The sequence below is a fragment of the Camelina sativa genome, chromosome 5 (genome assembly GCF_030686135.1).
Source record: "Camelina sativa cultivar CO46 ecotype springtype chromosome 5, ASM3068613v1".
NCBI classification, from domain to species: Eukaryota; Viridiplantae; Streptophyta; class Magnoliopsida; order Brassicales; family Brassicaceae; genus Camelina; species Camelina sativa.
Genome location: NC_141884.1, coordinates 24,213,252 through 24,235,281, shown reverse-complemented (window position 1 = coordinate 24,235,281; position 22,030 = coordinate 24,213,252). Strand labels below are relative to the sequence as shown.

The 22,030-nt window shown below is 43.2% G+C and overlaps 3 protein-coding genes and 1 long non-coding RNA gene across 4 annotated transcripts; 2 read left to right on the top strand and 2 right to left on the bottom strand.

Annotated features, from left to right (window-relative positions):
* Positions 1–771: 771 nt before the first annotated feature.
* Positions 772–3,821, bottom strand: LOC147944266 (protein CER1-like 1). Its single transcript, XM_087450679.1, has 7 exons — positions 3,143–3,821; positions 2,829–3,048; positions 2,353–2,743; positions 2,122–2,229; positions 1,834–2,034; positions 1,479–1,751; positions 772–1,155 (listed from the first exon to the last, which is right to left on the bottom strand). Exons 1-7 carry the CDS (start codon positions 3,657–3,659, stop codon positions 976–978), a joined length of 1,890 nt encoding a protein of 629 aa, XP_087306805.1. The 5' UTR covers positions 3,660–3,821; the 3' UTR covers positions 772–975.
* Positions 1,060–1,846, top strand: LOC147944267 (uncharacterized). Its single transcript, XR_015557458.1, has 2 exons — positions 1,060–1,201; positions 1,462–1,846. It is a non-coding gene; the product is annotated as an uncharacterized LOC147944267 (long non-coding RNA).
* A 2,016-nt stretch (positions 3,822–5,837) lies between the features above and the next one.
* LOC147944265 (uncharacterized) lies at positions 5,838–8,745 on the top strand. The gene is made up of 6 exons (XM_087512522.1): positions 5,838–6,215; positions 6,301–6,462; positions 6,588–6,908; positions 7,178–7,797; positions 7,890–7,989; positions 8,056–8,745. Exons 1-6 carry the CDS (start codon positions 5,838–5,840, stop codon positions 8,743–8,745), a joined length of 2,271 nt encoding a protein of 756 aa, XP_087368648.1.
* Positions 8,746–12,342: 3,597 nt separating this feature from the next.
* On the bottom strand, positions 12,343–13,485 carry LOC147944264 (uncharacterized). The gene is made up of 2 exons (XM_087512521.1): positions 12,568–13,485; positions 12,343–12,483 (listed from the first exon to the last, which is right to left on the bottom strand). Exons 1-2 carry the CDS (start codon positions 13,483–13,485, stop codon positions 12,343–12,345), a joined length of 1,059 nt encoding a protein of 352 aa, XP_087368647.1.
* Positions 13,486–22,030: the final 8,545 nt, after the last annotated feature.

The window sequence follows — 22,030 nt, the reverse complement described above, 5'->3', positions numbered from 1 at the left end:
AATTTAATAACCATCACATTATATTTTTCCAAAATTATGATATTAATATCTAAATCTTAATTATCGGAAATTGATTTTGTCCAAAATTATAATTACTAAAAGGACATTATAATTACTAAAATATTGATAAATGATATTTATATACAATTACTAAAAGGATATTGCATAAATGTCAATATATTTTTTAGTACATAAAATATCATTTAAATTTAGTGAATATAAAACTAATGTATGTAATTTTGAGGAAAAATTTAAAAGAATTTAATAATTAAGAAGTGAGGACAGATGTTGAAAATATACACTGCCAAATGTCGTCGTGTTATGCAAAGTTAGGAGAAAACCTTCTCATATATTTTTTAGTACATAAAATATCATTTAAATTTAGTGAATATAAAACTAATGTATGTAATTTTGAGGAAAAATTTAAAAGAATTTAATAATTAAGAAGTGAGGACAGATGTTGAAAATATACACTGCCAAATGTCGTCGTGTTATGCAAAGTTAGGAGAAAACCTTCTCATATTATATAAGATTTCATTTGCATTTGTAAAAGAGTCTAAAAGGACCATTTAAGTAAAACGTAACTCTTTATGATATAATATATTTCATTTGTCGGAAAAAAAAGTAAAACGTAACTCGTGAAGGTTTTGTAACTGTCTTGATATGATGATGCACCCAAATCTTATTTAGGTAAGACGTAATATATCAAATCAGTGTTGTATAATATTCGACGTAATTGTTTGTCATATATGAAGCAAGATAAAGCAAGCGTAACAAAAAAATATTTGTTTTTGTCGTTATTAATAAACTTAGATTAACACGTTACACATCTTAACTCATGTCATTTTGTTTTGATTAACTATTTTATAAAAGAGATAATTCAAATTTGCGAATATGAAAATATCAGAGATAAAATTTAGAGGGGAGACAAGTAGATGATAAACAGAGGGGGAGATATATATGAATATGAAAAGATCAGAGATGCGATGGTGGGAGCTGGAGAGGCTGGAAATCATGGCGGAGAGCAGCTTCCCAGATGGCATGGAGACGGAAAAAGTTGCAAGTGTTGCCGCAGTCATGCTCCTCCCAACCCTCAAGCGCATGCACTATCCCTCCTATTCTCCATGCACTCATCACCCTCCTTCCCAGCCAATTCTGGAATAAACCATTCATTCGCTAGATTATGCACACATCTATCAATGTAATCTAAACCGACTTAAATTTCTTTGAAAACAAGGGATATGTAGTTGGTTTGTAAACCAACTATTATTTCATTAGACTTATTTCACTTGTTATGCTTCTCCGTTTATGATTTTTTTTTTGTTTTTTCTAAACGTAAAAGTAAATGTCGTTTGTTAAAATGATGTCAAAATACTTCACGGTGCTATTTGGTTTAAAAATGGGTTTAGTATCGACGTCAAGGTCAATAAAAACTGACGTCAAGCACGGTGTTTTTTGTAGTGTTCTAAGCTATATACCTCACACGAGTCAATGCTTTGGGCAGACTTGGGAACAAGCAATGCTGGAGTAGAGTGGTAGAAGCAGTCCTTACGGAGTTTGGCCGGTGGGAATTGAGAAAAGGGAATGAAGAGAGTTCCTTCTTTTGCCTTCATCTGTTCTTCTTTCCCTAGTCCATCCCCCACCAACCATACCGTTGAGGAGTAACAGTTATTGCTTGAGAACAATACAAGATTCTCGTCGGCCCCAGATTTGATGAGTTTGGTGTATTCCTCCTCGCGTAACACAACCACCTATACATACACACACATTAATTGTTGTTTGATTTGAGAAGCTGATCAGTGGATTCTATTTTCATAAATATTCAAAGTATACCTTAATGCCTTTATGAGATAGAGAAAAGACAATGGCTGAAGCAATCTTGGTGAAATTGCCTCTAAAGACAACTTCCGTGGTCCCCTTTGGAATGCTGTTAACCACAACTGCAGCTGCCATGCTGCTTCCATCTACTAGCCTTATTTTCAACTTTGGATGCTTTTGCACGTACAATTCTCCATACCCGTTTAGCTCATCCGTCTCATTAATCATGAGTTAATTAGTTACTTATCCGAGACAGTAATTCATATATACAAAAGATGATTCTGAAGTAATTAATGAACTTACAGTGTTCATCAGGCCAAGACTCATTACTTTCACACCCTTTTCATCTGCTTCTATGATAGCTGCTTCAATGATATTGTTTATGGACCTATGGTGGCGCTGTGATTTATACTGTCGCCACGTGTTTATGTGGAAAATTAGTATTAAAGTTTAATAAAGGTTATTTTGTGTAAATTAAAGTGTTGTTCTCTTGCTAAGTTACGTATTTTTTTAAAGGTTATTAAAAATGCTTACGTGAAATCCAAACTTGGGAAGGAGGTGAGAGTGAAGGATGAGGTTGCGGAGACGGTTTCGCTCAAAAACAAAGGTGCATGAGGAGATAGCGGAGGTGAGGACGAAGGAGAAGAGAAGGGTGAAGGGCCACATGGAGTAGGTGAGGTACCATGGGGATCGAGACCACAAGGGGCGAGAGGAGAAGGATGGGAAGCCAAGGCGCATTTGGTAGATGGAGTCGAGTGTAGTGAGGTGAGTGAGGTGGATGACGTCGGGTGATTCCTCCTCTCTCTCCAACGAATTTTCGTATAAGGATTCGGTGCACTTGTCGGTCGTCCCGTAGATGTAGTCGTAGATGGGCATGAACAGAGAGTAGTTGGTCCTGAACTGAGTATGGTGGAGCGAGTGGAACCTTCAACATATTTGATGTCCATGTTATCTACTTATATATATGAGCTCAAATCTTAATAGTGCAAGTATATATAGTGTTGACGTACGAGGGGGTGTAGCAGAGGAACTTGAGGGGAGGGAAGAGGTGGAAGAGACGTTTAGGGAAACACTCGAAGTTGCAGTGTCCCAAGTTGTTCATGAAGTCAATGTATGTCATATATGCAATGACGGAAAAAATGGAGAGGATCCCACAAAGGGACGCCGCTACTATGGGTATGGCGAACAGTATTGTGTAGGCGATGTGCTCGGCGAAGGGGTGCACCACAGCTGATAAGTTTGATATTAAAAATATTATATGGATTGATCTATATATATACACATTATATAAAAATAGAAGAAAATGTTGGATGAAGGTACATACACGTGATAGGCTCGGTGACGATGGAGGAGTGGTGGTGAGAATGGTAGCGGGAGTAGAGGAAGTGGTGGTGGAGAGCTCTGTGAAACCAGTAGTATAAGAACTCGACGGGACCAGCGTGAACTAGAGCAATAAGGATGGCTCCGTCTAGTCTCCAGATGGGGATGCGGGAGCTGCCTGGGAGTTTGCTGTTGAGGAGATACATAAAGAGAGTGTTGAAGATGATTTGATCGTCCCAAGAGCGTTCTCGGTCCACTTGCTCGAACTCAATGGGCTTGTCCACGATCTTCTTCGTCCCCTTGGCCGTCTTCTGACGCGACACGCTGATCCATATCTGACTGTGAACTATTCTCCATAGCATTAGTGCCACTATCAGCATACGCCCTAGATCCTTCTCCTCCTCCTCCGCTGTCATGTACGAATATATGCTTGCTATTGCTAACGGGACCACCAAGAGGTACTTAAAACCACCAAAGGGACTCCATGGCCATTCCGTCAGAACTCCCGGCCTTGACGCCATACCAAAGGTACTTGAGCTAATACTGGAAGAAGTTTGAAGGAAGTGCGTTTGAAGTTAGAATGTAACGCACACATATATATGCGAGATGAGAGAGTTTGCTATCTAACTTTTTCACATTTGGTACGTCTTTTTTTTTTCTTTTGCAAAACATTTGGTACGTCTAATCCTTGACATGTGTCATCTTTCTCTCTTTTAATTATCAGAAATCGCACCCTATAACCAAAAAAAAACTATAATTAAACAACTAATTACTCTAACCACGTAAAAGTAATATACTCTATATAAACTATAATGTCTCATTCTTCAACAGGCACGCGGTCAGAGCCCAGGGCTACTATATTACCCTTAACCCTATTATTTTCACCCTCTTTCACCACCATCCCCACCCTTTAAAACCACCATCTCCACCCTCTACAACCACCTCCGGCAGCCACCACCACCACCACCTCTTTGCCACCTTCATTACTAGGATTCTCAATGTATTAACTTTTAGGATTTAGATTTCCTCTAACCACTACCGTCAGACCACCCCCGGAGAACCGCCAAACCACCACCGGATAACCGCCGGACCACCGCCAGAGAACCGCCGGACCACCGCTGGAGAACCGCTGAACCACCGCCGGACCACCGCCGGAGAACCACCGGACCGCCACCAGACCGCCGTGGGATCACCGCCGGACCACCGTCCACCACCACCGCCCTCTACCCCTATCCACCACTACCCTTGAACAAAAAATCCAAAATAGTAATTAACCCTACTCTTCATCCTACTTTCCTAATTTTTTTGAATAGATGGCTATATTATTTGTCTGTTCTTTTTTTTTGGCTACTCAGCTAATTCACCCTTTAATTATTGTCAATGTCAAAAAAAAAAAAAAAATATATATATATATATATATATATACAGTAAAACCTCTATATATTAATACTCTATAAATTAATAAACACTATAAAATTAATAAATTTTGCTGGTCCCAAGTCGGACCAGTATAAAAATTAACAAAATTCGATAAGATAATAAGATAATATTTTTTTTGAAATTCCCATGTAAAATATGGTCCCAATAATATCATAAATTAATGGGAAATTACCTAGAATATTGCATAAAAGTAGGTTTATTACTAGACTAAAAGTTGAGATTTCTGTCTTACTAGAATAACACATAAAAGTTTGCAAATTACTTCTATACCTGAGTTGTGTATTTTATTACGTTTTATGTCATTCTCTTTTAAAACAAAGATCTTAAAAGGGGAAAATAAAAAGATCATAAACCTAAGTCGATCCCTTGAATCTTTGTGTTGTTTGTCTTACGATAGTTGGGTTGAGATCGGCTATTTTTAGATAGCTTGCGGCGTGAAAAGAATCTGTGTGGAGGGCGTTTGGCTGGAGGACCACTGACGGCGAGTTGACGGGGAGGTGGTTTGAAGTACAGGAGGAGGGAAATATAGCGATTTGCTCTGAGGTAAATTTCTATATCGTGGTTTAGTCTCTATTGCTTACTGTTTTCTAAAATTTCGAGTATTACATAGTAGGCCTTGTATTTTGTGGAAGGTAATTTCTGACGAAATTCATGTTAGTTTTCTGTATGATGTTGAGCTCTGTTTTTCGGAAGATATTTGTGTGACTTCATGTTGCTTCGTTGCTAATCTAAGCAACAGATGTTTTGTGATATTGAATTAATAACAAAACTAAAGCTTCTGTCGTAGATATGGGGTCAAGCAAGAGGTATCCAAGTAGGTTGTATGGAGTTGGTAATTTTCCACTGCCGATGAGAAGCATGCACCACGATTGTAGTTTGTCCAATCTTGCTGGTTTGGAAGGCTTTGTTGGTGATGAGGTGTACGACAAAATAAGAAAGAATTCGCAGCTGGGAGTTCTATTAGATCTAGCGGAATCTGACTACCTGTTTTGTGGGAAGACCATCCATTATCTATTGTCCAATCAATTGGCAATAAACATTCCATCGGAGGTATGGTTTTTGGTTGGAGGAAAGCCGCTGAGGTTCTCTCTATATGAATATGAAGAAATAAGTGGTTTGAATTGTGAGAAGATTGATGAAACAGAGTTTGAAGTCGATCATACACCTTTATGGGCGGCTTTAAAGGTGAAAGCTTTTAATGGACCCAACTGGGAGGAGCTAGTTGACGGTTTGAGAAGCTGCCGTGGGTGGTCTGATGAATGAAGACGCAGATTGTTCGGTTGTATCTTGTTCATGTTGGAGTGCTTGGTTTATCAAGGAACAGTCGGATACCTCTGGAATATGCTAAAAGGGCGTTGAATGAAGAAGCATTTGAGAGTTTTCAATGGGGTAGGGTTGGATTCAAGAGTTTAGTTGATTCCATCAAAGTCCTTGGGTTACCTAACAATGCTTATACCCTCCATGGATGTGTCCATGTATTGCTGATATGGGCATTTGAGAGCGTCAAGGTGCTGGGGGCTAGCTACGGGAATGTAAGAGAAGGTGTAGATTTTCCTCTGTTAAGGTGGAGAGGAGGGAGGCCAAGGAAGGATATCGAAGCCTTCATATCCGGGAGCAAACTCCTTAATAATGGGGAGGTATGCCTTCAATTTATGTATACATTATTTGTCTGCATTTTTTCTTTGAGATAGAATATTAAAAGTTATGGTATCTGAAATGCAGCTTCAGGTGAAGCATTTAGTACCTAAACCTTTGGAGTTCATATATCCAGATTGGCAAGGACAGTATTCTGTGTATGGTGTAGGGGAAGGTTTGAAGAAGAAACTGGATAATCTGCTGTTAGACGTGATCAATGGCGAAGTGGATGAAAGAGAATGGGATTGTGTAAAAAAAAGGAAGGGGGACATACGAAGAAGAGGGAGAGGAGGCAACATGTTGCAGGGGTAAGTGACGATGATTTCCTTGAAACTGCCCCAACCAGCATCCGTAATGTCCCCAATAATGCGAAGGAGCAGAAAGAAAGTGTTGGGGACAAATGTTCAGCAGAGAAGGCGTCTGGAGATAAGCATTCAGGTGTGCAGGGTGAAGATGGTAGTGGAAGGTTATTTACTATGGTTGAAACACTAGGGGCGAAAATGGATAATATTCAGATATCGTTTTCTAGAGCAATAGCGGAAGTTGTGTTCAAACTTCAAGGTATGGAGAGTAGGATGGGTAACTTTGAAAGTGACGTTCAACTATTGAAGAAAGTTGTTATCAACTCAACGGATGGAGGAGCGCATACGAAAGGTCCTCGTACATTAAGAAATGACGAACCGAAAATAGAGGAGGTATGATCTGCGTACTGTATTGATAAAATTGTTATTATATATCTATTGTTCAGTATGAAGTCTTTGTATTTATCTATTCGAGGAAACAATATCAATTTCAGTATTGTGAAGTTGTATAATTTTGTAATTATTTTGATATATGATTTTTTTCGTACACACAATTTAGCAATTTGTATACTTTGTCTCTAGTTTAACAGCGTCATATTATATTTCAAATGTCTTGTATATAACGTCAAATACATGTCTTTTTCAAGTCATGGCTATATCAGATAAAGCATTCGGACAAGGATGGTTATAAAGTTGCTAGTTGTGTTAGGAATCCGTTAGCCATTAAGGATAAGGTCATGTCGTCTAGGAGTATTAAAATCGAACCAGAGGACAGTGTAGAGCAAATTCCAAAGCAGATGGTAGACAGTGTACAGCGTGGGAAAAGAGTACAGAGTTGGGAGACAGAGGAAGGTGATAAAAGAGCAAAGTATAATGACAAAGTAGATGGAGCAGGTGCTCAACCCGTTCCTATTAATGTTATCCATCCGGTAAGTGGTGGTAACCCTGACTCGTCGGATCGAAAGTGCGAATCTGTTGTGGATTTAACCGAGGGGACCAGTACTCCTGCATCATCTTATACACTGAAAGATAAGGAGAAAGCCAGGTATTTTGCATATTTGTTACAAAAGGTGTTTCCTCCATCAAGAGAGCTTGATCTTCTATTAGTAGATCCAGTGGGCACTAACATAGGGTTAAACCCTAATGACGAATCAATGCGAGCTGCATTAATTACCCGACGTGAAAGCCACATTGTAGTCCTATCTCCCGCAGTGTACGATCCGGTTATTGAGGCAGGTCCTGACAAAATTGCAAAGCTGATGTCCTTCCTAACTGATGATTTGTAAGTCTTCATTTAGAGTTGTATATAATTAGTGTCTATATTCGGATTTGAGGACTATGATCTATAACTGATTTGTTAATTTTGGTATTCAGGGCTAAAGTACCTTGCACTGGAAATGCCGAATTTTATTTTCGCCTCCTGACCCCTAAACAATTGTGGCCAACTACAACATTCGGCTGGTTATGGGATGCGGTAAGCTTCGTAGTTTTGTTCCATAACATTTGACGCAGTTAACTATGGTATACTAATGCCTGATAGATGTCACTCGTGTTGCACCACATGGTTACATGTATGCATATGTTCCGTATTAGGGGGACGCAAACGCCATCCCCATATAAAACAGATCGTATTGCTTTTCTTGATCCTTTGTTTGTTAGTACGTGGGCATTCGAATTCCCTAAAATGGAAGCCTCTAATAAATGGGTTTTTGGAGAAGGTTGTTTTGAGACGTACGTGGGAAGGCTGCTAAAATACAGAATGACACACAAGGTTTGGGTTGACGATGTAGACACCCTGCTCTTCCCATACAACCTCGATAACAACCATTGGGTAGCCATCGAAGCTGACTTAGTCCAGCAAAGGCTACGAGTTTACGATAGCATAAACAGCGGTAGAACCGACGAGAGTCTACAAAAGAAGTGTAAGCCGTTCGCAAAAATGATCCCACGTTTGATACAAGCATATCATCGGAGGTACAAAGATGAGAATATCGGGGCGGCGGCATTTAGTTACTACCAGGTGAAAACACTCCCACAGAACTATCAACAAGGTGAATGTGGTGTGTACACGTTGAAGTGCTTAGAGTGTATAGCTCTTGGACTAAACTACACAGGCCTATGTGATGCGGCCATGCCTTCGATTAGGATGAAACTTGCTACAACTAGATGCTACGTCGGAGACAACAAGTGTTTGATGAGGTCTCAGACCAAGACTGCTTTCTGCAACTAGATGCTACGTCGGAGACAATAGATTATCCGGAAGCTGAGTTCAACTCGGGATCCAAAAGTTGAAGAAGTTAGGTTCCATGTACATTACCGGAGCAGTATGATTTTGCAAAATTTAAGATTGGGTTTACGCGTGTTGCTAATAGAAGATGTGTGTTTGGTCATTTTTTTGGTAACATGTGGGATTTGAGGATGTCGTTCTTAGATTATCCGAGGTCTGGTCACTCACATAGCTTTTATCGGTTGTTTGTAAACCCTCTTTAGGTGTAGTGTTTTTGGTATATCGCAGGGTCTAGATATGTATCATTATGACGTCTTTCTAACCAGTATTAGTATATGTTAGGCCTTTATCAGATGTGTACGTACAATCAACTAAGTAACGGCCTTATTATGGTCTATGTACACACGTACATATATTCATCTGTGTACGTACAATCGATTCTCTAACGTTATAGACTTTATTTTTAGGTGCATGGTTGGTGCTTAGTTTCTCTCCATTTTGAGCACACTAACTTGTCCCTACTGGCAATCCTACGTACATTGGCAACATGTAGTTAGAGGTATGATATGATGAGCGAGGCAATTAAATTGTATTCGAAGTCAGCGAACCAAAATCATCCTAACAGACTATAACGGATCATATGCACCACCTGCGTGAAAGTAATAAGTACAACCAGGAAGAATGTTTATTCGCTACTTAATTTATCGGGCCAATACCAGCTTTGTAGACGTCCATCGCGAACTTCTTTCGGAAATTGTCAATATTGTTGTCGGTGATCTTCAAGCAATCAGCCATCGGTTTACCCATGCTCAACAGTTCTAAAAACTTCATAGCAAAAGGTCCACAATCTCCCGTCCTCAAGTTTTGTCCTACTTCGCTAACCCTTTCAGCGGTAAATGGATCGAGAGGGTAATTGACATCGATAACCCTCTGAGGTAGGTACGGTATCATCATAATCACCGGCTTGATCCAGGACATTGCAAGAGTTTCTCTGGAAAGGGTCATCAAAGGATCGTAAATGGAAACATGTCTCGTTTTAAGATTTATGCCCACTCCTACCCAATGCTTAGATTTCCAGTTCATTGGAGCATATATAACGTCGACATCTGTAACCCACTTCAACCTTGGTTCGTGGTGCATCCTTTCCCCATTGACGATGTCAATGAGTACTTTGTCCCATCTAAAATTCCGTTTCGCCGTGGTCCTGTTGAATGCTTGGAACCTTCTTGTCAACTCGTAAAAGAGAACGGAGTCCAAAATTATGGTCCTTTGTTTTATCATTTCTTCTCCGTTTTTGTGCCACAGCGTTAGGGCAATCATCTCCATGTGCTGCAGATGCAGTTAAACGCAAACCGGTCGAATTTAAATCCAACAAGAAACCATGAACACACCTAAATCGTGTAGTTAAAGTTTAAAATATGTACCTGACTATGGACCCATTTTTGGGAAGATATAAGAGTAGAGAAGAATTTGATATCTGCTTTGCGGAATCCGAAAAAGGTGTGTATCCTGCGAAATTTTGTAATTATGAATATACTCTATCAATGGTTGAACGTGACCAATTATGTCATCTGAGTAATATATACTACACTTACACATTATCTTGTTTTATCAACTCGGTGAATTTGGCGAATTTCCCATCATCAACTTCTTCCATAGGGACGTATGAAACCGACCCTGCTTTTATCACTATGGCTTCGGATGGTTGACTCGCAAGTATCTCCATCATCACTTCTTCTGCCCGTCCTGTTTCATCCACAACAATAACCGACCGCGGCACTAAAATATCTGGGTCACCGGGAATACATTCCTCCCCTGGACTTTTATTTTCTACTTCACCTCTAGTTTCTTTACAGCCCTCTTCGATATCGCTTTCCTCGTGTATTGCTTGCTCTCCGTCCTAATATGATGTACGTACATCGAGTATTGTGACGTACAGTAAACCATCTAAGTAGACACTATATATTTTACAAATTATAGAAAAAAAAAAAGTTAGACACTTGCCAGTGGATGATCGTCAACTGTAGTTTCTATTTGTACATGTCAATCAGTTTTGTTACAGCCCTCCTCGACATCGCTTTCCTTTTGTAGTGCTTGGACTTTGGCCTAATAAGATGTACGTACATAGATTCATACTTACGTACACTAATGTCACAAATAATTGAAATCATAAAATGTAGACACTTGCCTCTTGTTCAGCGTCAACTGCAGTTTCATTTTCTATAGGTGTTTCGGTTTTGTTACAACCCTCATCTGACTCGCCTTCCTGACGTCTTATGTTCCCTCCATTACTGTTAAACCACTCGACTTTTCCACCTTCTTGATGCAGTTCTTCCCCATCCACCTATTCAAAATAATAAAACTTTTAAGAACTTGGTACAAAATACATTTTTACACGTTTAGATTGGAGGATATAAACAAATAACCAAATATATATAAAACCCACAGATGGTTATCCTTTTATGGTTACTTCCTGACCTACTATTTTGTTACAATGCAGATCAGGTTCCATTTTAGTATTCAGCTGCAGCAATATCTGTTCAATTAAACGTGGATAATGTTTTATTACGAATATAGTGTTGTAATCTCCATTTCGTGTCTAATACTTACATTGGATACGGTTTTAGTTGGTGATTGCTCCACATCAATGTCCCCCGCGTCATAATCTTGGCGACACTCATTAACTCCATTGTCCGGGGATGGTTCGTTCATGCCACAGTCGTAATTATCGGTTACCCACCCATTAATATGACTACGGGTTGTACCCTATAGTCAAATATATAAAGCGTATATGATAGGTGCATAAACAAAAAGACCCACATTATATTGATTGAGCCGCATTCTAAAGAGGATCTTGTTGTCCATTACCTGGCCTCCAACTGAAGAATCACCACTGACAGAGTGTTGACCATCTACGGCATCCTTCAAACCATCAGTATTCCGATCACCCTGTGCACACCAGGATAGCAACATAATTTAATATATGTAAGTAGCGAAAAAACTACAACCCTTAAGCTATTTGTCATATCAACCTTAGCAGTGTCAGCGCATCCCCTGTTTCTGACCTTCTCTCCCTTTTTTTTCATAACCATTACTGAACTCATTCATCGAAACTTTTTTGTTTTCCCTCTTCTTTTTTTTGTATACTTCTTCTCTGAAACTGTATGCGAAGCATAAGAAAGTTCCTTATATTCATTTCTTTTAAGATCCAATAGTGCAGCTCTTATCTCCTTGCGGATCTCTGTACGTACGAAAACCTTCATGTTTGCCTGATTTTCCTTTATCAGTGCTTTTTGTTTCCTGTAGAACCGGCTTAGTTCCGCCGCATACCTTTCAAACTGGTCATCGTCCACACGTTCATCAACAACGGGCGTACCCCCCGGTCGCACATCATGTATCCGTGTGCTCTTCTCTTTCTTATTGTCAATTGTTGCGTTGTCTGCTCTTTTCCTCTTTCGACAGTCAACTGTTACTATATCACCAATTAACCATTAATTTAAATTAAAAATTTGTAAAATGAAGCCCTTTGTAATGTTTAAATGTCAACAAACCTTTCTCTTCGGGACGTGTCTGTTTTGGACACCTATCATCACCTCCCATTCATATTTCCTCATCCCATTTGTGGCCAGCTTTAATAAGATTTTCAATGTTGTCAACTTGATGGTCTTCCTCTTCGTCACGCCACGCCAATTCTCCACTATCACAATGCTCCCCACTACCAACCATCCGTCTGATAACCACCTATAATATGGTTACAAAAATATATACATTTTACGAAACTTATATTTTCAAGTCGTTTACGTATTATATCAACCAAGTACATGCCTCTTTAGCAGCCTCGCATGCGAAGATGTCTGCTGTCTTGATTGGGCGCAGTTTAGCCAGATTGTGGATCGATCTTTGATTAAATGCCTGATCTTGAACGTCAGATGGTACTAATATTTCAAGTGCAGGGACAGATTGAAAAGCCAGCAGCTGGAGTGCAAGAGGAAATCCATGAACAGCAACTGATTGTTGCTTCAAAATTTTCACCAAACTGTCTACGTCTGCTGGACATTTAGATCCTGTAATAGTCTCCAGTGTCCGTTCAAATGACAACCTTCCCCATGGATATTTGAAAAAAAAATCAATATTCTTGGTTATCTCCACTGTCTTCGGATCTGGTTTTACTGGTTGCATGACGCATGTTAGAACTCCATCAACTATTATTATCAGCGCTAAAGCTAGTTTCTGCCATGTTTCCATTTCCTCATTCTCCAACCTTTTTACCAACTCGGAGATTGTTGGTTCTTTGTTTGCCCCGAATAGTACTTCCCAAACAGTCTTATATCCTTTATCCGTTTTTGTAGCTCTTTTCACATCTCTCTTTTTTGGATAATTTCCACATTCGAGACCCGTCAACTCTGCAAATTCTTGTAATCCAAACTTGATTGGATTGCCACCAAACACAATCCACATCTCATGCCGCTTTTTGGTCACCAATTGACGGCAAACAAATCCATGAACTAGTTTACCAGAGAACGAGATCTTGTTCGCAGGGATACGAAAAAGCTGCCCAAATGGAGACTCCAACAAGTTTTCCATTTCTTTTGTTCCACTCAGCACCCTCGATATTGTAGAAAGATATTCCAGTTTTGAATACGCATTTATCTTTGTTTTGAGAGGGTAATGGTCAAGAGCAAATAACCGCCTCGGTAGATCCAAGCTCAATTGAGGAACGATCTCTACAGTCTCAGGATCCATCCTATCACCAAGAAGTAACGTACATATTAATATGTACGTACACTAAACCAATTAACCCAAATACCAATGTCTACCAAAGTTCAATTCTGTTGACGATTAGGGTTATTCACCTCTGCCCGCCACAAATACACAACTATTCATCGATTTCATGACCTGGGCTTGTAACATCCGCGAACCAGAATTTGGGATTTTGGAAGGAGTGTCGATCGACACCCTAGTGGCATCGATCGACACCACTAATTTCTGGGTTCGACCGGTTTGATTTAATTGCCGAATTGGTTCGGTTTGGTTCAATTAAAATCCCTAAGTCGAGTTATAAGTGTCTTAGGACGAATTTTAGGGTTTCAGAGTCTCATTTTGTCGCCGTTGAGTGAAAAGAAAGAGAGAAAAGAGAGAAAAACGTTTTCTGAGATTTCTGGGCTTGTTCTTGGTGATTTTGGAGAGATCTGAGGCTGTAGGAGGGTTAGCTGTTGCTGGAATCGAAGGGGAAGCTTCTGGAGGTGTTGTTTTCCACGTTTCTCAATCCAAACTTCTTGTTCTTGAGGTGAGTGCTTGACCATGGTTGATCTAAGCATGAGATCTCTCTTGTTTGAGTGTTTTCCTTGCTGTTTGTGTTGTTTTGTTGCTTGGGTTCGTTGTTTGTGTGATTTCTAGTGAATTCCGAGATGGTTAGACTTGATTGGAGACGATTTTGGGTTGATTGGAGTCGGAGTTCGTCGCTGGGTTTCGCGCAGATCGTGTCTGCAGAGGAGGCATCGATCGACACTCAGGAGCATCGGTCGACACCAATTTGATGGGCATCGGTCGACACTGTTTGGCATCGGTCGACACCTTGTTGTAGCATCGATCGACACCGTTTGGCATCGGTCGACACTAGTCTTATCCGAGACTTGTTTTTCTGGTTTGATGGATTGTTGTGTGTTGTTTGTTTTGCTTGAACTTGAGGGTCTCATCTGCTTGTGTGTATAACCCAGTAGATGGGAGGATGGCCTCACTAAGTATTTATGATAATACTTACGCATCTCAATTGTTGTTTGTGGTGTGCAGGTAAAGGAAAAGTGTGATCGTGGAATCAAGGGCTATGAGGAGGAGGATGTTCTAGAGACTTGATTGATTGTGGTCTAGCTGTTGTTAGGTTGCTAGATTAAGTCAAAGGAACATTGTAGGATGTTAGTTGTTGGTTATCTCTTTATTTGATTGATGTTATTGGTTATTGGATTTGAATGTTGGAATTCTTTTGGTTTAATGGAATTTGTTTCATTTGATTATCCGCGGTTATTGATTGATGTTAGGATGTTAGTGGGTATGGGACCACTAGTAAATTAAGGTATTAAAAAAAAAAAAAATGGGAAGGGTTGTTTCATTTTGGTATCAGAGCCCTTACGGTTCTAGGCCTAGGTTTCATTGTGCTTTTGTTGTTGATGTTTAGGATTCCATGCTATAATTGAGTGTGTGATTGGCAATTGTGTGTGGCATGAAGTCCTAGAACATCCTCTTCGAGCCTGTGTTGTGATTCCACGGTAAGTTGTGTTTCTTGTGTATTAGAATTATTGTTTGCTTAGCCTTCTGTTCTTGGATGATACAGATGGTTAGGGGTGAGGATGCTGTTGGTCGCGGTCGTGGTCGTGGGCGTGGTCGTGGTCGGGGTCGGGGACGAGGTCAGGTTCCTGAGGCCAGTGTGAGTGTGACCCAGAGCATGGCCAGTGAGGAGGTGGCGGAGTCACAGGTTCATCCTAGTGTGTCTGGAGACCAGGCTGGTTTGGGTGACGGCAGGGCGGATGGGCCCGGTGTCGGTCACGGTGTTGCCCCGGGTGTGGGGGTTGCAGCGGGAGGTGCTCCAGGCAGGGAGGATGTCTTGATGGACTTGCTAGCTCAGGTAGCTCAGCCTTGCAGCGATTTCCAGCAGTTGTGCCGCCTGTGGTTGGTGGGCAGGATACGGTAGTGCCGCCCGTGGGTGGTGGGCAGGGTCCAGCGGTGCAGCCTGTGGCGGGTTTGCAGGCAGGTGTGCAGCCGGGGGCCGAGGTAGTGGATGCTCAGTATGTTCGGATGATGGAGCAGCTGCGGCATGTGGGAGCAGGGTATTTCTCAGGAAGTACCGATCCGAGTGTAGCGGATGAGTGGAGAGAGCGGATGGAGGATATTTTCCTTTCGCTTAGGTGTCCCGACCGGTACAGGGTGGATCTGGCAGTGTTTTACTTGTCAGGAGATGCTCGTGTGTGGTGGAGGTCGGTGACAGCACGGAGGGTGCAGAGGGGTATGCCTTGGGGAGATTTTGTGGGGGAGTTTAACTCCAAGTATTTTCCTCAGGAGGCTCTTGATCGTATGGAGGCACGGTTCTTGGGTCTGACTCAGGGGAACCGTACAGTGCGGGAGCTGGATGCAGAGTTCAGTCGGCTTGTAGGGTATGCAGGCAGGGCATGGGAGCCAGAGGCGGCTCAGGTGCGGAGGTTTTTGTTGGCTCTGCGGGATGATTTGAGGACTCGGTGTAGAGTGAGAGTTATGCTTCGAGAGCGGAGTTGGTTGAGGTTGCAGCTGGGATAGAGGATGACTTGAGGTCACAGGTGGTTGTGGTCGGTTCTTCAGTGCAGCCACAGCAGTCTCAGCCGTCTTCTGTTCCTAGCAAGGGCGGCAAGCCTGCGCAAGGGCAGAAGCGGAAGTTTGATGCTATGCAGAGGTCGAGGCACGGGGGTGCGAGATGCTTTGGGTGTGGTAGTAGGGACCACAAGGTGACTAGCTGTCCACAGAGAGGTGAGCAGCGGGCAGTGACAGAGCAGCGGGCGGTGACGGAGCCGCGGACCGATACTCGAGTGTGTTACTACTGCAGAGAGACGGGGCATATCAAGCCTCGTTGTCCCAAGTTGCAGCAGAGGGCAGTAGCAGTGTTGCAGGCTGGAGCTCAGCCAGGGGTGCAGCAGGGTGTGCAGCACGGTGTGCAGCCGGTGGGTTGGATTGAGCCGACGACTCAGGTGTACTCGACCCAGGAGCCCGGTGGCACTAGTGCAGGATCGATCACAGGTATAACTTCTGAGATTCGAACTTAGTCAATTCAATAGTTCAGATTATATTTGTTTTTGCTTGTGGTCAAGTGTTAGGTTCTCAACACATGAGATTTGTGTAGGGACCTTGTTGGTGGGCGGGTTTAAGTCCCATGTTATGTTTGATTCTGGAGCTTCTCATAGCTTCATTACTCCGGAGTGTGCCGTGAGTGCGGGGATCAGAGGGGATTCTGGAGAATGTTCAGGAGTTGTCAGAGTTGCTGGAGGCAAGTTTCTGAGGGTTATTGGACGAGCTGGAGGAGTTGATATTCAGATCGCAGGAGAGTCGTGGCCAGCGGATTTGCTTATCAGTCCAGTGGAGTTGTATGACGTCATTCTTGGTATGGATTGGTTGCATCGGTATAAGGTGCATTTGGATTGCTATCGGGGTAGAGTGGAGTTTGAGCGTCCAGGAGGGAAGTTGGTTTTTCAGGGTATTAGACCGACTTCGGGGAGTCTCGTGATCTCAGCCGTTCAGGCAGGGAAGATGATCGAGAAGGGCCGTGAGGCCTATCTGGTTACTATATCTATGCCAGAGTCAGTGGGGAAGTCTACGGTTAGCGGTATTCCGGTTGTGGAGGACTTTGAGGATGTGTTCCAGTCATTGCAGGGATTACCACCATCTCGGTCGGATCCTTTTACCATTGAGCTGGAACCGGGGACGATGCCGTTATCCAAGGCTCCTTACAGGATGGCTCCAGCAGAGATGGCAGAGCTGAAGAAGCAGCTGGAGGATTTGTTGGGCAAGGGTTTTATCCGTCCTAGTTGTTCACCGTGGGGAGCTCCGGTGTTGTTTGTTAAGAAGAAGGATGGGAGTTTTCGGTTGTGTATTGACTACCGGGGTTTGAACCGAGTTACTGTGAAGAACAAGTACCCTCTCCCGAGGATTGATGAGTTGTTGGATCAGTTGAGGGGTGCTACTTGGTTTTCCAAGATCGACTTGGCTTCAGGTTATCATCAGATCCCTATTCATGAGGCAGATGTGAGGAAGACAGCCTTCAGGACGAGATATGGGCACTATGAGTTTGTGGTGATGCCGTTTGGGTTGACAAACGCGCCAGCTGCGTTTATGAGATTGATTAACAGCGTGTTCCAGGAGTTTCTGGACGTGTCAGTCATCATTTTCATCGACGACATCCTGGTATATTCTAAGAGTCCTGAGGAGCATGCAGTACATCTGAGAGCAGTGTTGGAGAAGCTGCGGGAGCAGAAGTTGTTTGCTAAGCTGAGAAAGTGCAGTTTCTGGCAGCGTGAGATGGGGTTGTTGGGTCATATTGTTTCAGCTGAGGGAGTTTCAGTGGATCCAGAGAAGATTCAGTCCATCAGGGAGTGGCCGAGGCCGCAGAGTGCCACTGAGATTCGGAGTTTCCTGGGGTTAGCAGGTTACTACAGGAGGTTTGTTCGGGGTTTTGCGAGTATGGCTCAGCAGATGACTAAGCTTACAGGGAAGGATGTCCCGTTTGTGTGGTCACCAGAGTGTGAGGCAAGTTTTGGAAGTCTCAAGCAGATGTTGACTACCACGCCGGTGTTAGCATTGCCTGAGCAGGACGAGCCTTATGTTGTGTATACAGATGCTTCTAGAGTGGGGTTGGGTTGTGTACTTATGCAGCAGGGGAAGGTTATAGCTTATGCTTCGCGGCAGTTGCGGAAGCATGAAGCTAATTATCCTACTCATGATTTGGAGATGGCAGCAGTGATCTTTGCTCTTAAGATTTGGAGATCCTATCTGTATGGTGGGAAGGTACAGGTATTTACAGATCACAAGAGTCTGAAGTATATTTTTACTCAGCCTGAGCTGAATTTGAGGCAGAGGCGTTGGATGGAGTTAGTAGCGGATTATGATTTGGACATAGCTTACCATCCTGGTAAAGCTAATCTGGTTGCAGATGCCTTGAGTCGGAAGCGGGTGGCTTCGGCTCAGGAGCAGGATATGGAGGTGTTGGTAGGTGAGATTAGTGCATTGAGTTTGTGTGCTATCTCACAAGAACCTTTGGGTTTGGAGGCAGTTGATAGAGCAGATTTATTGAGCAGAGTGAGGTTAGCTCAGGAGAGTGATAAGGGGCTGGTGAATGCCTCTAAGGCTGCGGGTGCAGAGTATCAGGTTTCTGCTAATGGTACTATCCTTGTGCATGGTCGGATCTGTGTGCCCAAGGGTGAGGATTTGAGGCAGGAGATACTGAGAGAGGCTCATTCGAGCAAGTTCTCTATTCATCCAGGGGCGACCAAGATGTACCGTGATCTCAAGCGGTATTATCACTGGGTCGGGATGAAGAAGGACGTAGCTGACTGGGTGGCGAAGTGTGATACTTGCCAGCTGGTGAAGGCGGAGCATCAGGTTCCTGGTGGTTTGTTACAGAGTTTACCCATTCCAGAGTGGAAGTGGGATTTGATCACGATGGACTTCGTGGTAGGTTTACCTGTGTCGAGGACGTTTGATGCTATTTGGGTCATTGTGGACCGTTTGACTAAGTCTGCACATTTTCTGGCCATCAAGAAAACTGCTGGAGCAGCGGTTTTGGCCAAGAAGTATGTGAGGGAGATAGTCAGATTGCATGGTGTACCTGCTAGTATTGTGTCTGATAGAGATTCCAAGTTCACTTCGGTGTTCTGGAGGGCGTTTCAGGCAGAGATGGGCACGAAAGTGCATATGAGTACAGCCTACCATCCTCAGACAGACGGTCAGTCAGAGAGGACGATCCAGATTTTGGGGGATTTATTGAGGATGTGTGTGCTGGATTGGGGTGGTCATTGGGCAGATCACTTGAGTTTGGTGGAGTTTGCTTATAACAACAGCTACCAGGCTAGTATTGGGATGGCTCCTTATGAGGCCTTGTATGGGAGGCCGTGTCGTACACCATTATGTTGGACTCAGGTGGGGGAGAGGAGCATATTTGGTGCAGATTTTGTTCAGGAGACCTCGGAGAAGATTCGGGTTTTGAGGCTGAACATGAAGGAGGCTCAGGATCGGCAGAAGAGTTATGCTGATAAGAGGAGAAAGGATCTTGAGTTTCAGGTTGGTGATAGAGTGTACCTCAAGATGGCCATGTTGCGGGGTCCGAACAGGTCATTGACAGAGACTAAGTTGAGTCCGAGGTACATGGGACCGTTCAGAGTGGTTGAGCGGGTGGGACCAGTGGCATACCGGCTGGAGTTGCTTGAGGTTATGCGTGCGTTCCACAAGGTATTTCATGTGTCGATGCTGAGGAAGTGTCTTCACGAAGGTGATCAGTTGTTGGCTAAGATTCCTGAGGATCTTCAGCCTAACATGACTTTGGAGGCGAGACCAGTGAGGGTGCTCGAGAGGAGAGTCAAGGAACTTCGGAAGAAGAAGATTCCTTTGATGAGAGTCCTGTGGGACTGTGACGGAGTAGAGGAGCAGACTTGGGAGCCCGAGGCCAGGATGAAGGCAAGGTTTAAGAAGTGGTTCGAGAAGCAGACCGCGACTTGAGCTTGTCTAGCCGGGTCCGAGTTGTAGTCCGTGGCTGGAGCGGGTACGGAGTATTCCAGCCCATCTCTCTTGATATTTGGTCGCTTAGGGGTGATTGGTTGTGCGACTAAGTATCAAGATGAGGTGGTGCTCGGGATGCGGGTTGTTGGCTCCGGTTGTTGTATTTTTGGTTTTTCTGATGTAATTTCGTTGAGATTGTAACGATTATGACATTTTGAGATTAATAAGATGAGTATTTTTCTTTATGTTTGACTGTTGTTGTCATGGGAAAAGAGAAATAGCTCGGGTTTCTATTTTTGGAAAGTTTCCATAAATAGAAAGTTTCCACAAAAGGAAGGTTTCCATAAATAGGAAGTTTCTAAAATGGGAATGTTTTGTGGAAATGTGAGGTAGATCTAGCCGGAAGATACTCGTTAGCATCAGTATTTGTTTTGCTCTAGGCCGTGTGGGCCCAACTCACGTGATACCGATAGCTCGATGGACTTTGTGGCCAGAGAGTGGGAGTGGTATGTTGCTTCGGATGACGATCCGAGAGCGCGCTTGAGGGTGACGACCCAAGAGCGGGATATGTGAGGCTCCCTGGATACCGTAGTTGTGAGCCGAGGCTCGGCAGTGAGCCGGTATGTCTCGAGGGTTGCGACCCGAGAGCGGGGGGAGTGTGTGTGTGTGACTTCCTGGATGCTGTAGCTTAAGGCGGTTGGCCTGATAGCGAGCCGGCATGATTCGTTGGTTGCGACCACGGACGGGGGAAGCACTGAGTTGTGAGCAGATAGTGTTATGATGCGAGTATATTGGCTAGAGGGAGACCTCGAGGGTCAGTCGGAGGTGTGCGGGCTGTTGCGACAGTGGCACGGGAAACCTTGACTGATGGTGTTTAGTCCGGTCTGGGGACGTGCGGGCCGTGATGACGGTGGCACGGAGGTCCTTGGCAGATGGACGGTATTGCGAGATTCGGGGACGAATCCGTATTGGTGGGGGAGAATTGTAACATCCGCGAACCAGAATTTGGGATTTTGGAAGGAGTGTCGATCGACACCCTAGTGGCATCGATCGACACCACTAATTTCTGGGTTCGACCGGTTTGATTTAATTGCCGAATTGGTTCGGTTTGGTTCAATTAAAATCCCTAAGTCGAGTTATAAATGTCTTAGGACGAATTTTAGGGTTTCAGAGTCTCATTTTGTCGCCGTTGAGTGAAAAAAAAGAGAGAAAAGAGAGAAAAACGTTTTCTGAGATTTGTGGGCTTGTTCTTGGTGATTTTGGAGAGATCTGAGGCTGTAGGAGGGTTAGCTGTTGCTGGAATCGAAGGGGAAGCTTCTGGAGGTGTTGTTTTCCACGTTTCTCAATCCAAACTTCTTGTTCTTGAGGTGAGTGCTTGACCATGGTTGATCTAAGCATGAGATCTCTCTTGTTTGAGTGTTTTCCTTGCTGTTTGTGTTGTTTTGTTGCTTGGGTTCGTTGTTTGTGTGATTTCTAGTGAATTCCGAGATGGTTAGACTTGATTAGAGACGATTTTGGGTTGATTGGAGTCGGAGTTCGTCGCTGGGTTTCGCGCAGATCGTGTCTGCAGAGGAGGCATCGATCGACACTCAGGAGCATCGGTCGACACCAATTTGATGGGCATCGGTCGACACTGTTTGGCATCGGTCGACACCTTGTTGTAGCATCGATCGACACCGTTTGGCATCGGTCGACACTAGTCTTATCCGAGACTTGTTTTTCTGGTTTGATGGATTGTTGTGTGTTGTTTGTTTTGCTTGAACTTGAGGGTCTCATCTGCTTGTGTGTATAACCCAGTAGATGGGAGGATGGCCTCACTAAGTATTTATGATAATACTTACGCATCTCAATTGTTGTTTGTGGTGTGCAGGTAAAGGAAAAGTGTGATCGTGGAATCAAGGGCTATGAGGAGGAGGATGTTCTAGAGACTTGATTGATTGTGGTCTAGCTGTTGTTAGGTTGCTAGATTAAGTCAAAGGAACATTGTAGGATGTTAGTTGTTGGTTATCTCTTTATTTGATTGATGTTATTGGTTATTGGATTTGAATGTTGGAATTCTTTT